The sequence below is a fragment of the Xiphophorus hellerii genome, chromosome 9 (genome assembly GCF_003331165.1).
Source record: "Xiphophorus hellerii strain 12219 chromosome 9, Xiphophorus_hellerii-4.1, whole genome shotgun sequence".
NCBI classification, from domain to species: Eukaryota; Metazoa; Chordata; class Actinopteri; order Cyprinodontiformes; family Poeciliidae; genus Xiphophorus; species Xiphophorus hellerii.
In genome coordinates this window covers 31,845,262-31,860,874 of record NC_045680.1, presented here as the reverse complement: position 1 = coordinate 31,860,874, position 15,613 = coordinate 31,845,262, and the positions used below count along the sequence as shown (strand labels likewise).

General features: G+C 43.4%; 1 protein-coding gene across 3 annotated transcripts in view; it reads left to right on the top strand.

Annotated features, from left to right (window-relative positions):
• The first annotated feature begins 3,957 nt into the window (after positions 1 to 3,957).
• LOC116725779 (phosphatidylinositol 3-kinase regulatory subunit gamma-like) overlaps positions 3,958 to 15,613 on the top strand; it is a 57,850-nt gene continuing 46,194 nt past the window's right edge. The window contains exons 1-2 of one of the 3 annotated variants that reach the window (XM_032572151.1): positions 3,958 to 4,555; positions 4,794 to 5,195. In XM_032572151.1, coding sequence (XP_032428042.1) covers positions 5,045 to 5,195 — 151 coding nt within the window. In that variant the 5' untranslated portion in view covers positions 3,958 to 4,555; positions 4,794 to 5,044. Of the gene's footprint in view, positions 5,196 to 15,613 lie in introns of all 3 variants that reach the window. The other 2 variants (XM_032572150.1, XM_032572154.1) reach the window with 2 other exon arrangements.

Genomic DNA, 15,613 nt, shown 5'->3' with positions numbered 1-15,613 from the left:
TCCAGTTTGTTTTCTCTGGTTTCTTCCAGTTGTTTATGAGGTTTCTGGTATTTGGGTAGAGGAATCCAGTGGAGATTCATTGTGACTGATGAACTCCATCTTGTTTCCTCCAGATGTTTCTGATGTTTCAGATGAGATGGACCTCCTCTGTATTTATTATTAATTTCCCTATAATTACTTTATAAGATAAGATTATGCTTACGTAGAAGAGTCCAGTGGAGGTCAGTTTTCATCCAGGTCATGACTGACAGACTCCATCTCGTTTCCTCCAGATGTGTTTCTGACCCAGAGAGTTACTTCCTGTTGACGTTCTGCTGATTCTTCTTTGTGTTGAAGGTTTCTGACTGACAGAATAAATTGTGATGCTTAAACTCTCCACCAGCTGCAGCTCCTCCGTCTCTCTGCTCCATCCTGCCTGTTTCTGCATTCCTGTCAGAAGATGAAGCTGTGATCTGGGCCCAGCATGGAGCCGTAATAATGATCTGCACCACGGAGACGCAGCGCTGGACACAGCAGGAGGCTGAGAGGAGATGGAGGAGATGAAAGTGGGTCTCAGGATGAAGGAGAAGTCGTTCCACTTCAAAAACTGGACTCCATGTTCTCCTCGCCTCGTCGTCAGACTGTAAATGATGCAACACGTCTTCAATATGAGATGAAGAACTTCTCTATTTATCTCACTTTATGTCACTCAGTCGTAGAGAAGGAGAAATGGGCCGGAACCAGCACAATCTCTGTCATGTTTTAACAACAGGACGAAGTTGGAAAAGGTTCTGCTGCTCCAAACGGACCATCTTCATCATTTGGTTTCCAGGTTCTAGAACATCTGTCCTGATCCGGTTCAGAGCAGCAGGTTGACTTTATTCTCCGACCTGTTTTCCTGAGAAAAACCCAGTTCGATCAGCGGACACCTGGAGGTAAAACATCAGACTGTTTCAGTTGGTTCCAACAGTCACCACCAGAACTGGGACATAGGAGGCTGAATGAACCTGAACAACAGAACCTTCTGTTCTGGTTCCAGAGACCAAAAATAGGAAGGATGGAGGCGAACGTAATGATCTGGGTCTGCACTGGTTATCTTGTTTCCTGACTGGTGGTAACGTCAGGAACACGTTAGTTTAATTAGTCAGTAACATGTAATCTATTCCAACCCAGTAATCGGATTACAGTTACTTTCCAAGTCATTGTGTGTTACTGTTTTTGTCCTTTTACTTTAGTAAACAGATTTATTATTGCTTTCCTCTTGCATCTCGTTGTGATACCATCAACGACACAAACACTGGCAGGAGGAGAGAGATTTGTGTTTTCAGCTGGAATCCCGTCAACATTTAGAGTTTATGTCAATAAAAATTACAATATCAGGGTTTCCTAATTTGCTAATGACAAAGTGCTGTTGTTACACCTTGGAAAATGGGCGAGACAGAAAAGCAAGTGATTTCCTGCACTTCCATAGAGGCAAAAGCCCCGTAGTATAGACTGGAGGCATTACCAATCAATACCAGAATGATCTTATTAGCTCATTGCTGAAGAAAATGATAAAAATATTAATACATAAAAATATAACTTTTCAACAGTTGTCTTCCTGTATTTACATTGTTTTTAAGGTCTTGGCAACTAATATGAATTTATTTTGTTTTTTACAGTACATTGTCATTTTATTCCCCACTGTTATCTTATAAATGAATAAAATGTTTTAGTCTTCCAACCAAAAATACTACATCAGATTTGAAGAAACACGGGGTATTGTCTTGGGCCCTGTTTATGCAACAACAATTTCTGGTGAAAATGGATAAGTTTAGTTGGGTTTGTACAATTACACAAAAATAGCAAATGTTTTCTCTGACAACGGCACAGTTTGAGAACGGGTTCCAGAGTGTAATGGTCCTAAAACTTACCGATGTCCGTTGTCTTGGAAACAGAATAAGTGGATCTTTTCTGTCAGGGAAAGCCTAGCTCATGTAAGACGCAAAACATAATTCCTTCCTACAATCCACAGAAGAAGAAACTAGCAACAATGCCGGTGGCTTTCAGATAGAATGTTTTTTTACACATGTGCACTTAGTTTCAAAGAACATTGCACCGGCCAGTGTTGTGGTGAGGGCATTACACCTTTTCAATGTGTACTGTTACTGCGTAAACAAAGAATGTAATTAGAACGTCTTCATGTAAATTTGTTAATAAAAATGGGGGAAAATATCATTTTTTATTGGATCATTGTCATGTAAATAGATTCCTAGAAGTTTTGTCTTTGGTCCAGACTCCAGAAGCAGCTCGGTGAACCTCAGCCTTGCCACCATCTTGTTTCTAGAGAGAAGAGGCTTTTTTCTTCAACACTTCTGGTTCAGTGTCATGACCTGTAACTAATCTTTTTTCAGCTGCTGCTGTTTTGATTCATGATATAAAGATGTTTGATGTTTTAGGCTCCGATCCTCTGAGCTGGATCTGTGGAGTTCACCGCTAGCGGCTTCGCGTCAGCTGGAAAGTTTCTCCAGCTATCGGATCTCAGAGAAAACCTTGTTACAGTATCAGAAAACATTGTGAATTATAGATGATGTGTGTATTTCTGGTGTGTTTTCTCTCCACTAATTACGGCGAGCTTTCCACGCCACCTCCAGCTTCTCATGGCTGTGCAGAGCTGAGTTTCAGCGGTTCTGCTCGTTATCTCACCGCTCTCTCTGCTCGCGTCACAACTGAAACACCCAGACTATTGTTATTCCTCCTCTTATTTTCCAAGCGAATGAACAGGAAGGCCACGATGAAGGCCAGTTATTCCTCCCAGCTGGAGCTGGCCCAAGGCAGAAGTCAGCTAAAACCATCAGGGACCCTGCGATAAAGATGTGACTTTAGGCAAAAAACATAGACAAATGAGAATCCTGTTAATTTGATTTGACAGTTTCACATCAATAAATTAAAGTATTTACATTGTTCAAAATTGAAAGGAATTAACAAATCTACTTTGTAAAAGTTACAAATTGATTGATTGCTGTGTTATCATAGAAACAATTTGATGAGTTTCATCTCGTTATTTTTGAGCTTCTGTTCTCCGCCCACCCGCTCCCAGACTCCACCCCTTTATAGAAACCTTGTTAATAGAAGGAAGATTGCCCCTAGCTCATTAAATCTGTTCACTTGATCAGTTAAGCTACGCTAGCCTAAAATAGCATCTCAATGCTAATATGTAGCAGCTAAAGCTAATGTTAGCATTCACAGTCCACATTTCTAAAGACACTCCATGAATGATCAGGACTTCCTGAAGCACTTCTGATCATCTGATGGATGAAGAACCTGAATATCAGATTAAAAACTATAAATATATTTATTGATGAGCTCAGATGTCCATTCAGTAATTTAGCAGCAAAAAAGGGTTTTGAATTGAAATTGTTGCTTATTTTTTTTATATGTAGTTTTAGGTTAAAATATGCTTAATTAATTACTGATCCTGGAATTACGTTGATTAAAAGTTTTAAACCAATCCCTCCCTCTGATTGGCCCAAATGTGCCAATCTTGATCAGCTTTTCAGTCAAACATTTCTGCTTAACCGGAAGCGTTGCCTCACATTAAAAACAGAGAACACACAAGCATTGATTTAATATGTTAACCAATTCCTGATCTTCAGGTTTCTGTGTTTCTGGTTCTGATCGCCACAGCTGAGCCTCAGTCCGGTTCGGACTCTGTCAAAAGCTGCTTCTGGTTTCTCGATCTTGTTTTTCTGTCCTTTACCTCTGTGAAGCTGCTTGGACAGCTGGACCACAGAGAATGAAGGTAAGGTGGATTAATGACTAGATTTAAGATGACCATAACAATGTGCTTACATATTATTTTCTCAATCAGATCAATCAGTTTTTATTTGTATGCTGCCGAATTGCAAAATGTGAAGAGAATGTGATTTTAGTTTAAGAAGTTATCATTGGATGCAGAGCTGGTTGTTAATATTTTAATGAATAGTTTTATCGATAGATTTTGCTACAACAAACCAGATTCCAAAGTAAACCAGCTAGCAAGCTAACCATTTAGCTTCAAGCTAAATATTTATCTTCAAAGTAGCTTCAAGATAAATATTTAATTTAAAACTGTGACATTCATAAATGAATTAATAACATTGTGACTTTAAAAAGTCCAATATTTTCTCATGATGAGCTAAATATCCATGTTATTTCTCTTAATTTTCCACTGTAATTGTATAAACAGTCACTCGTTCTGGTTCTGGTTCTGGTTCTGTTCTGGTTCCAGCTGAAAAAGCCAGAATGGTTTCGGTCTGATTTCCAGCTGTCGGATAGAAAGTCTTCCTCCTGAAGCGGAAATCTCCTCCTCTTCCTCCTTTCTGCAGATTCAGGCTGAAAGTACGCACCTGATGACGCAGCTGTTACGTCATCAGGTGCGTACTTTCCCGGAGCCGTCGCGGTTCTGGTCTAATCCGCAGCGTTTCCAATCCTCCATCTTTACTTTTAATGGATTTCTTCCTAAAATCCGAGCCGCTGCAGACTCACAGGAAGCGGCTTTCCCCGCATTTCCTCCCGGCCCCGCAGCTCCAACCCTTCAGCTCTGCTGCGGGATGAAGTGAGTGAACAGATGCTGCAGCCGTCCCGCCCCGAGCCGCCGGTGTTCCCGCAGACAGCAGCAGGAGGAGGGGCTCTCTGACATCAGCACCGAGCGGGCTGCCAGTCTGCGGGACCAGCGAGAAATCGGGGCTGCAGGCGCTGCTGCGGTGTGTTTGTGGGTTTAGCGCTGTGTTTGCGCTGCGTTTGCGGTGCGGTTCCTGCTCTGACCGGCTGAAATCTGAACTTTATCTTTTCAGGAGGAGGAAAGTCCCATCATGCACTGCGGCGCTCTTCCTGCTCCTGCTCAGTCTGCAGGAGCTTCTCCATCTGGACCAGACCAGTGATGACGGAAACTTTCCTCTGCTCTGCAGGATTCTTTTCACTTTAGGATATCAGTTTCTACCGCAGGGCTTTGACTAGACCCTTCTGATTGGCCCAGAAGCATCTCCAGCTTCACCTCAGGAACTTCAGGACGTCTCCTCCATCTCAGGATTAATCTGTTTCTGCCATGGCTGCTGGGAGTTTCTGGACCCGGACGCTCCGTGAACTCAGCGGGGAGGACCGGAACCTGCAGCCCTGCGTCCCGCCGGCGGCCCCCTTGCCGCTGGGTGGCTCTGCAGCCGGACTGGAGGAGCAGCAGGGGGCCCTGCAGCCTCCAGGTGAGTTCAGCTCCAGCTGTTTGCTCTGAAGCTTCAGAGGTCAGAGGTCAATCTGGGAGTTACCTGGATTTGGTTCTGAACTTTAACGGTTTGGTGTCTAGATTAAGTCAGAGAGGAAATGAAATCTGATCTGATTGGCTGAGGATGCTGGTTGCCATGGTTACATCCAGAGGTAAAACTACAACCTTTCTGAGGTTTATATTTTATTTAGTGAACATGAATATTTCCGGATCTCCTGATAAAACTCACCTGCTTCTTTAACCTTCGTCTGTTTTCTGCTTCCTGTCATATTCGGCTCCAACTATTGATTATTTTATTAATCAATAATTCTGATGATTAATTGATTAATCAGATAAAATACAGATTTTTCTTTTAACATGTTCAGCCTTCTTTTTTGTACAATATTAAAAATACATAAAAAGATGCAAAGAAATCAATTTTTATATTTAATAAAAATAAGACTTTATTTCCTAAAGGTTAATAAGTTATTTTAGTGAATCCTGATCATTTGTAGTAAAAGATGAATCTGCAGCTAAAAATTCTTTATGTTTTTATAAGTTTTGGCTTAGTTAGTCTGGATGCTCCAGTTAATTATTAATTGATTAATAGATTAGTTGACGATGATTTCAATAATTGATTTCTATTTAATTTAAATTATATTGAGCCCATTTGTTTGTGTGCGCGCGGGCGCGTGTGTGTGTGTGTGTGTGGGGGGGGGGGGGGGGGGGGGGGGGGGGGGGGGGGGGGGGGGGGGGTGGGGGGGGGGGGGTGGAGTGCCTAATCAGCTTTTGTTATTGGTCACATAGTTTACACACACAAACAGCTGTTAAATCCAGAAAATACATACTAAAAATAATTTTTTTGGTCATGATTTTGGCGCCCCCTATGGTTCATATATTTCGTACGCATATGACTGGCAATGCTCATCAGAACTGATTTTATGGGAAAATGAAAGATGACAGATTGTTGTCATTGGTGGATCGGACAACAATCATCCGTTTAATGAACAGGACCATTAAAGATCCAGCAGGTCCTGGACCTGCATCACCGTAGCAACAGCAGCTTCCTGTTAGACCTGCTGGACTTCCTGTTGCTAACAGTTAGCTGCTGGTTTGTTTTATTCTGATAACTAAATGTGTTTTTCTGTTGGGTCGGTTCAGAGTTTGTTCCTTTCTGATCCGCCGCAACCGGGAGATTATTATTGTCAACATGAGTTGAATTGATAAAGTTTTACGTACATTTTTATTGAAAACACAGCGTTCTGCGTAACGCCATCAATAATCAGGCTGTCGGTTGTGATGATTGAATGAATTATGCTTATGTCCACTAGGTGGCAATCATGAGTTCATGTGAATGCATAAATGTAAAGAATAGGACAACAGAGTGAGAGAGTCTTGGGTGACACACCTGTACGAAACCTGTGTGAGCAGACGCATGAAAAGAGACTTTAATAAAAGAGTCTGAGCAATAAACCACACCTGGTCATTATCAAACACGAATATAACAGGTCATTGATAATCAGGCCGTCGGTCATTGATAATCAGGCTGTCGGTCTTTAATAATCAGACTGTCGGTCATTGATAATCAGGCTGTCGGTCTTTAATAATCAGACTGTCGGTCATTGATAATCAGGCTGTCGGTCTTTAATAATCAGACTGTCGGTCATTGATAATCAGGCTGTCGGTCTTTAATAATCAGACTGTCGGTCATTGATAATCAGTCTGTCGGTCTTTAATAATCAGACTGTCGGTCATTGATAATCAGGCTGTCGGTCATTGATAATCAGGCTGTCGGTCATTGATAATCAGGCTGTCGGTCTTTAATAATGAGACTGTCGGTCATTGATAATCAGGCTGTCGGTCATTGATAATCAGGCTGTCGGTCTTTAATAATCAGTCTGTCGGTCATTGATAATCAGGCTGTCGGTCTTTAATAATCAGACTGTCGGTCATTGATAATCAGGCTGTCGGTCTTTAATAATCAGTCTGTCGGTCATTGATAATCAGGCTGTCGGTCATTGATAATCAGGCTGTCGGTCATTGATAATCAGGCTGTTGGTCTTTAATAATCAGACTGTCGGTCATTGATAATCAGGCTGTCGGTCATTGATAATCAGGCTGTCGGTCTTTAATAATCAGACTGTCGGTCATTGATAATCAGGCTGTCGGTCTTTAATAATCAGACTGTCGGTCATTGATAATCAGGCTGTCGGTCTTTAATAATCAGACTGTCGGTCATTGATAATCAGGCTGTCGGTCTTTAATAATCAGACTGTCGGTCATTGATAATCAGGCTGTCGGTCATTGATAATCAGGCTGTCGGTCATTGATAATCAGGCTGTCGGTCTTTAATAATCAGACTGTCGGTCATTGATAATCAGGCTGTCGGTCTTTAATAATCAGACTGTCGGTCATTGATAATCAGGCTGTCGGTCATTGATAATCAGACTGTCGGTCATTGATAATCAGACTGTCGGTCATTGATAATCAGGCTGTCGGTCATTGATAATCAGGCTGTCGGTCATTGATAATCAGGCTGTCGGTCTTTAATAATCAGACTGTCGGTCATTGATAATCAGGCTGTCGGTCATTGATAATCAGGCTGTCGGTCTTTAATAATCAGTCTGTCGGTCATTGATAATCAGGCTGTCGGTCTTTAATAATCAGACTGTCGGTCATTGATAATCAGGCTGTCGGTCTTTAATAATCAGTCTGTCGGTCATTGATAATCAGGCTGTCGGTCATTGATAATCAGGCTGTCGGTCATTGATAATCAGGCTGTCGGTCATTGATAATCAGGCTGTAGGTCTTTAATAATCAGTCTGTCGGTCATTGATAATCAGGCTATCGGTCATTGATAATCAGGCTGTTGGTCTTTAATAATCAGACTGTCGGTCATTAATAATCAGGCTGTCGGTCTTTAATAATCAGACTGTCGGTCATTGATAATCAGGCTGTCGGTCTTTAATAATCAGACTGTCGGTCATTAATAATCAGGCTATCGGTCATTGATAATCAGGCTGTCGGTCTTTAATAATCAGACTGTCGGTCATTAATAATCAGGCTGTCGGTCTTTAATAATCAGACTGTCGGTCATTGATAATCAGGCTGTCGGTCATTGATAATCAGGCTGTCGGTCATTGATAATCAGGCTGTCGGTCATTAATAATCAGTCTGTCGGTCATTGATAATCAGGCTGTCGGTCTTTAATAATCAGACTGTTGGTCATTGATAATCAGGCTGTCGGTCATTGATAATCAGGCTGTCGGTCTTTAATAATCAGACTGTCGGTCATTAATAATCAGGCTGTCGGTCTTTAATAATCAGACTGTCGGTCATTGATAATCAGGCTGTCGGTCTTTAATAATCAGTCTGTCGGTCATTGATAATCAGGCTGTCGGTCATTGATAATCAGGCTGTTGGTCTTTAATAATCAGGCTGTCGGTCATTGATAATCAGGCTGTCGGTCATTGATAATCAGGCTGTCGGTCTTTAATAATCAGGCTGTCGGTCATTGATAATCAGGCTGTCGGTCTTTAATAATCAGACTGTCGGTCATTGATAATCAGGCTGTCGGTCATTGATAATCAGGCTGTCGGTCATTGATAATCAGGCTGTTGGTCTTTAATAATCAGTCTGTCGGTCATTGATAATCAGGCTGTCGGTCATTGATAATCAGGCTGTCGGTCTTTAATAATCAGTCTGTCGGTCATTGATAATCAGGCTGTCGGTCTTTAATAATCAGACTGTCGGTCATTGATAATCAGGCTGTCGGTCTTTAATAATCAGACTGTCGGTCATTGATAATCAGGCTGTCGGTCTTTAATAATCAGACTGTCGGTCATTGATAATCAGGCTGTCGGTCATTGATAATCAGGCTGTCGGTCATTGATAATCAGGCTGTCGGTCTTTAATAATCAGACTGTCGGTCATTGATAATCAGGCTGTCGGTCATTGATAATCAGGCTGTCGGTCTTTAATAATCAGACTGTCGGTCATTGATAATCAGGCTGTCGGTCTTTAATAATCAGACTGTCGGTCATTGATAATCAGGCTGTCGGTCTTTAATAATCAGTCTGTCGGTCATTGATAATCAGGCTGTCGGTCATTGATAATCAGGCTGTCGGTCATTGATAATCAGGCTGTAGGTCTTTAATAATCAGTCTGTCGGTCATTGATAATCAGGCTATCGGTCATTGATAATCAGGCTGTTGGTCTTTAATAATCAGACTGTCGGTCATTAATAATCAGGCTGTCGGTCTTTAATAATCAGACTGTCGGTCATTGATAATCAGGCTGTCGGTCTTTAATAATCAGACTGTTGGTCATTGATAATCAGGCTGTCGGTCATTGATAATCAGGCTGTCGGTCTTTAATAATCAGACTGTCGGTCATTGATAATCAGGCTGTCGGTCTTTAATAATCAGTCTGTCGGTCATTGATAATCAGGCTATCGGTCATTGATAATCAGGCTGTTGGTCTTTAATAATCAGACTGTCGGTCATTAATAATCAGGCTGTCGGTCTTTAATAATCAGACTGTCGGTCATTGATAATCAGGCTGTCGGTCATTGATAATCAGGCTGTCGGTCTTTAATAATCAGACTGTTGGTCATTGATAATCGGGCTGTCGGTCATTGATAATCAGGCTGTCGGTCTTTAATAATCAGACTGTCGGTCTTTAATAATCAGGCTGTCGGTCATTGATAATCAGGCTGTCGGTCTTTAATAATCAGACTGTCGGTCATTGATAATCAGGCTGTCGGTCTTTAATAATCAGGCTGTCGGTCATTGATAATCAGGCTGTCGGTCATTGATAATCAGGCTGTTGGTCTTTAATAATCAGGCTGTCGGTCTTTAATAATCAGACTGTCGGTCATTGATAATCAGACTGTCGGTCATTGATAATCAGTCTGTCGGTCATTGATAATCAGGCTGTTGGTCTTTAATAATCAGGCTGTCGGTCATTGATAATCAGACTGTCGGTCATTGATAATCAGTCTGTCGGTCATTGATAATCAGGCTGTTGGTCTTTAATAATCAGACTGTCGGTCATTGATAATCAGTCTGTCGGTCATTGATAATCAGGCTGTCGGTCTTTAATAATCAGACTGTCGGTCATTGATAATCAGGCTGTCGGTCTTTAATAATCAGACTGTCGGTCTTTAATAATCAGACTGTCGGTCATTGATAATCAGGCTGTCGGTCATTGATAATCAGGCTGTCGGTCTTTAATAATCAGACTGTCGGTCATTGATAATCAGGCTGTCGGTCTTTAATAATCAGACTGTCGGTCTTTAATAATCAGACTGTCGGTCTTTAATAATCAGGCCGTCTGACTTTAATAATCAGGCTGTAGGTCTTTAATAATCAGTCTGTCGGTCATTGATAATCAGGCTGTCGGTCATTGATAATCAGGCTGTCGGTCATTAATAATCAGGCTGTCGGTCATTAATCATCAGGCTGTCGGTCTTTAATGTTTCCTTGCGGCTGTGACGCGTCCTGAAGGTTCGTTTCATGTGAGCAGCTGCAGGTTCTGCTCCTCTGAAGTTTCAGTGACTGGAGCAGGTTACGGGTCACAGCTGGAAGTGAAATCTCTTCATGGCGTTTCAGGCGGTTTGCTCCAAACGTGACAGATTAGCATTTCTTTTTGTGACATTTTTAAAGTTGTGTCAAAATTAGTTTGGGGATTGGATGGAAACATGGAGGGTTTGGAGGTTTGGTTTTCTAACTGAAGCTTTCAGGTGAAAGACTCCTGGTGTGTTTTGGTTCTGCTGTGGATGCTCTGTATCGTCTGCATCGATGTACAGAGATGTGTTCATTATATTTTCTATAATTCCTCTCCTGGTTTTTCCTTGTGGAACTGTAAAGTTGGTGTCTGACGTTCTGAGGCTGAAGTTATTTAACTCCTCCAGCTAAGTGTCTCTGGATCTCCCAGCAGCTTTTCCACGGCTTCACATCAAAGCCCGACTCGCTGCTGCAGCTTTGAAAGATGAGTTACAGCCCGCAGGAGGAAGAGGAGCATGATGAAGATTGTAGGACAAATTTAGAAGTCCAGACCCAGAGGAACTTCTTCATGGAAACAGCAGATGAGTTTGAGCGCCTGGAGCAGAGCAGCCGCTTGAAACCATTTCAGCTCTAATGAAAGCTGCAGATATTCATGTTTCTGACTCTGTCAATGTTCCCAGCAGAACCAGTTTAAGGAGACTGGAGCTGCTGGGAATGTCCTTGGAGGGAAAAAAGTTTGAAACTTGAAGTGGAGAAATGATGTGAAATCACTGATGGATTTGGTTTGGATAGTTTTTGGTGATCAACGCCTCAGTTTGGAGACCAGATGGTTTTTATGAACAACTTTCAGGTCAGAACTATAAGAGTCTCAGGCCTCATCGCTCCAATCAGCCCAGCTCAGTTCGCTTTAACCCGACTCCAGTCCATCTGCATATAAAGTCCGGTTCGGTTGCTGAGGTGTGAACGCTACTCGACCTCTGACCTCTGGTCCTCCAAAACTCGGTCTGGGTTCGGTTTAAGTGAACTCTGGTTCAGTTTGAATGTGAACACCAAGCGGACCGGAAACCGCTCCAAAAGAAGGAAGTGAACTACAGTGCAGGGCATTCTGGGTAACTACAAGCTAACGTGCTAGCCTAGTGCTAGCAGCAGAAATGGCTCCTGGTCTTCAGCCAAAGACTAAAGAGAAATCCTCCAACACTAAAATCTGACGCCTCCATCTTGTTTCCATCTGGTGAAGAAGGAAGTTGCTCTCAGTGTCTTCAGAGGTTTTTGTGTCGTTTCCTTCAGTGGTTCTTGGTGCAGCGCCCCCACAGGCCAGGAGGGGAACAGGTTGGTTTGACTCAGAGCCACAGCAGCTGGAGGTGGAGCAGATGATGGAGTTCTGGTTCCAGTAGAACCGGGTCGACCGGACCATCAGGGGGAAATCAGCCTGTAAATGTGAGAGCCTGAAACAGGAAGCTGCTCTGGATGTTTTCATGTTTAGCTGAGGCTACCAGAAGAAGCTGCTCCCTCTGCTGACCTTGAAGCAGAAACTGAACCGTTTGGCTGCAGATGGATCCGTCGCATGCTTCCTAATCTCATGTTTCATGCTAATCTCTGACTGCTTATCATCGTAATCTCACTGAAGTGTTGATGCAGCAGCAGCACGCAACGACTCATCATCATCCTCACGATGAAGGAGGAACCTCATCACTTCTGCTACTTAAAGGATTATTTCACACAAACATCACAAAACAATGAGGAGGTTTAAAAAGAAAACGGAAAAAATCACCTTGGAAAGATTTCTCAATTTTTATCCATCCTAACTCCAAAAGAGTTTGTTTTTTTTTCCAACCAAACAATGACGAAGAAAAAGAGTTTCCAGATGTGGCGCTGTGTCCTCCTGTCCTCCTGTCCTCCTGTCCCTCAGCCAGGGATTAACGCTGAGCTAACGCTCTGAATCCGGGTTTATCACGCCTCCGCATCGCCTCATCCAGTCACGCAGACACCGTCTTCGCTCCGGTTCGGCCCGGAACATAAAACTGAATGTGGAATAAATTCTGGATTCGGAGGAAAGTGAAGCATGAAAGTGACAGAATTGAACTTTTGCTGAAGGGAAACCGACTGAAATGTTTTATTTAAAAATCAGAATATCTTGTTTCTGTTCTGTTTTTCCTCCCGGTTTTGATTTTGTGAACGAGTTTGTTACCTGCAGCGGATCATAAATCAATTTGTTTCCGTCTGAAGAAGAACGGGAAACGCTGAAGGCTTTCATATTCATAAAAACAGAAATCAGCTGAAGGTCGAAATGTTTCTGCTGGTCTGCTTCTGTTTTATATTGACAACACACACACACACACACACACACACACTGCAGGCCGTTTCCAGTGGTCCATTTCTCTTTATACAGGAATAAACTGAACCAAAACTCTGATCTGTTTATATGAAGGAAGATTCGTCTCAGTGAACAGCAGGATCATTTATTAAACCTAAAATATGTGAAATGTAAAATGTACTTTTTGTTCTATAAAAATGTATTTGTGGTTCAAATGCCTGGGAAAGTGAAGGAACTTTTCTGGACTATCCTGCATCCTTGTTGGTTGGAGGCCAGCATGTCGGCCATGTTGTTGGAGTCTGAACCGTTCGGAGGGTTTTGTTGTGACATTTAGACCAAATTTAATGAGATCAGATGTAAAAAGTTGAACTTCTTCTGCGGTGCCGCGGCCTGGTTTCTGTCTGACGTTTCTGGGCCGACAGCCGTGATGGAGACGAGTTCGGCCAAAGGTAAAATCCCGAGGCCGTTTCTCTGATCAGAGCCGACCTGGTTCTGAAGCCCAGACGGGTTCTGGGTCTCATGAAGCCCAGAAACCGTCTGGCTCTGCAGCAGTTAAAGAGGCTGAGGAAAAACCGCCAAACGAACAGAAACAGGATCAGACAATGAGGGACGATATGAATGTTTAGAAAGTTTCATTAAATATTCAAGTTTTAGTGCAGAAGGTGAATAAATGTTTTATGTGTTTTTTCTGGAAGGTATTTCATCACCAGATCAGTGAAGGTTGCAGTTATGTTCACAAAGATGAAACTATTTACTTTTTTAACTTTGAATTTCATATTTCTGTCTTATTGATTTCTATCAAACACACAAACAACTTTCTAAAGGATTTAAAGAGCAGAAGATTAATTATCAGAATGATGATTCGAGCCGTTATCAGAAAAACTCTAAAGTGGAACAAAGGAAATGATTCCAACTGTTGGTGGGACTCGATTAAAATGTTCGGTTAATGCAGGGTTTCTCACCTTGCTGCCCTCCTGCCCTCCTGCCTTCCTGCCCTCCTGCCTTCCTGCCTTCCTCCCTTTCTGCCTTCTTGCCTACCTGCCCTCCTGCCTACCTGCCCTCCTGCCTTCCTGCCCTCCTGCCTACCTGCCCTCCTGCCTTCCTGCCCTCCTGCCTTCCTGCCTTCCTCCCTTTCTGCCTTCTTGCCTACCTGCCCTCCTGCCTACCTGCCCTCCTGCCCTCCTGCCTTCCTGCCCTCCTGCCTACCTGCCCTCCTGCCTTCCTGCCCTCCTGCCTTCCTGCCTTCCTCCCTTTCTGCCTTCTTGCCTACCTGCCCTCCTGCCTACCTGCCCTCCTGCCCTCCTGCCTTCCTGCCCTCCTGCCTACCTGCCCTCCTGCCTTCCTGCCCTCCTGCCTTCCTGCCCTCCTGCCTTCCTGCCTTCCTCCCTTTCTGCCTTCTTGCCTACCTGCCCTCCTGCCCTCCTGCCCTCCTGCCTTCCTGCCCTCCTGCCTACCTGCCCTCCTGCCTTCCTGCCTTCCTCCCTTTCTGCCTTCTTGCCTACCTGCCCTCCTGCCTTCCTGCCCTCCTGCCTTCCTGCCTTCCTCCCTTTCTGCCTTCTTGCCTACCTGCCCTCCTGCCTACCTGCCCTCCTGCCCTCCTGCCTTCCTGCCCTCCTGCCTACCTGCCCTCCTGCCTTCCTGCCCTCCTGCCTTCCTGCCTTCCTCCCTTTCTGCCTTCTTGCCTACCTGCCCTCCTGCCCTCCTGCCCTCCTGCCTTCCTGCCCTCCTGCCTACCTGCCCTCCTGCCTTCCTGCCTTCCTCCCTTTCTGCCTTCTTGCCTACCTGCCCTCCTGCCCTCCTGCCTTCCTGCCCTCCTGCCTACCTGCCCTCCTGCCTTCCTGCCTTCCTCCCTTTCTGCCTTCTTGCCTACCTGCCCTCCTGCCTTCCTGCCTACCTGCCCTCCTGCCCTCCTGCCTTCCTGCCTTCCTCCCTTTCTGCCTTTTCTAGTTTTCTTCCTGCTCTGGACTTTTGTCCTAGTTAAAGTATTTCTCTCTGATCAGACCAGCTGTCTGGTCTGGAGTGCGCTGCCCCCTGCTGGCTGTGAGAGTCACTGCAGCAGCTCATTGTTCTCCATCTTCCCCTCTGTTCTTTTCCTTCCTCTTTTCATTCTTTCTTCACTCTTTTTCTTTAAAGTTTTTACCACTTTTTAAATTTGATTCCTTTTATTGTTGCGATTTCTTTCTATCTTTTTTTGTTTGTCGTTTTCTTTATTCCTCCTTGGTTTATTTTTCTATTGTTTCTTCATCCTTTGTTTTTTGCTCTCATCCATCTTTCTGTTTTTATCATTCTTCTGTCGTTTCCTCTTTCTCTTTTTGTTTCTCATCAGTATTTTCCTTTTCTTTTTTTCCTTCCATCCTTTTTTTTCTCTCCATTTCCACAAATCTTCTTTTTGTCCCTCTTTTTATTTCTCCATTTTTTCTTTCTTCATCTTCTTTTGCTTCATCTCTTTTTCGCTCCAGTTTTCTTCTCTAGTTTCTTTTTTCTTTTGTTCTTCCCTCCATTTTTCTCTCCTTTTTTGTTCCTGTCTTTTTTCTCCTCTCCTGCAGCTGAATCATTTCATCCATGATGTTTTCTAACTGAACACTTAGCAGCTCAATG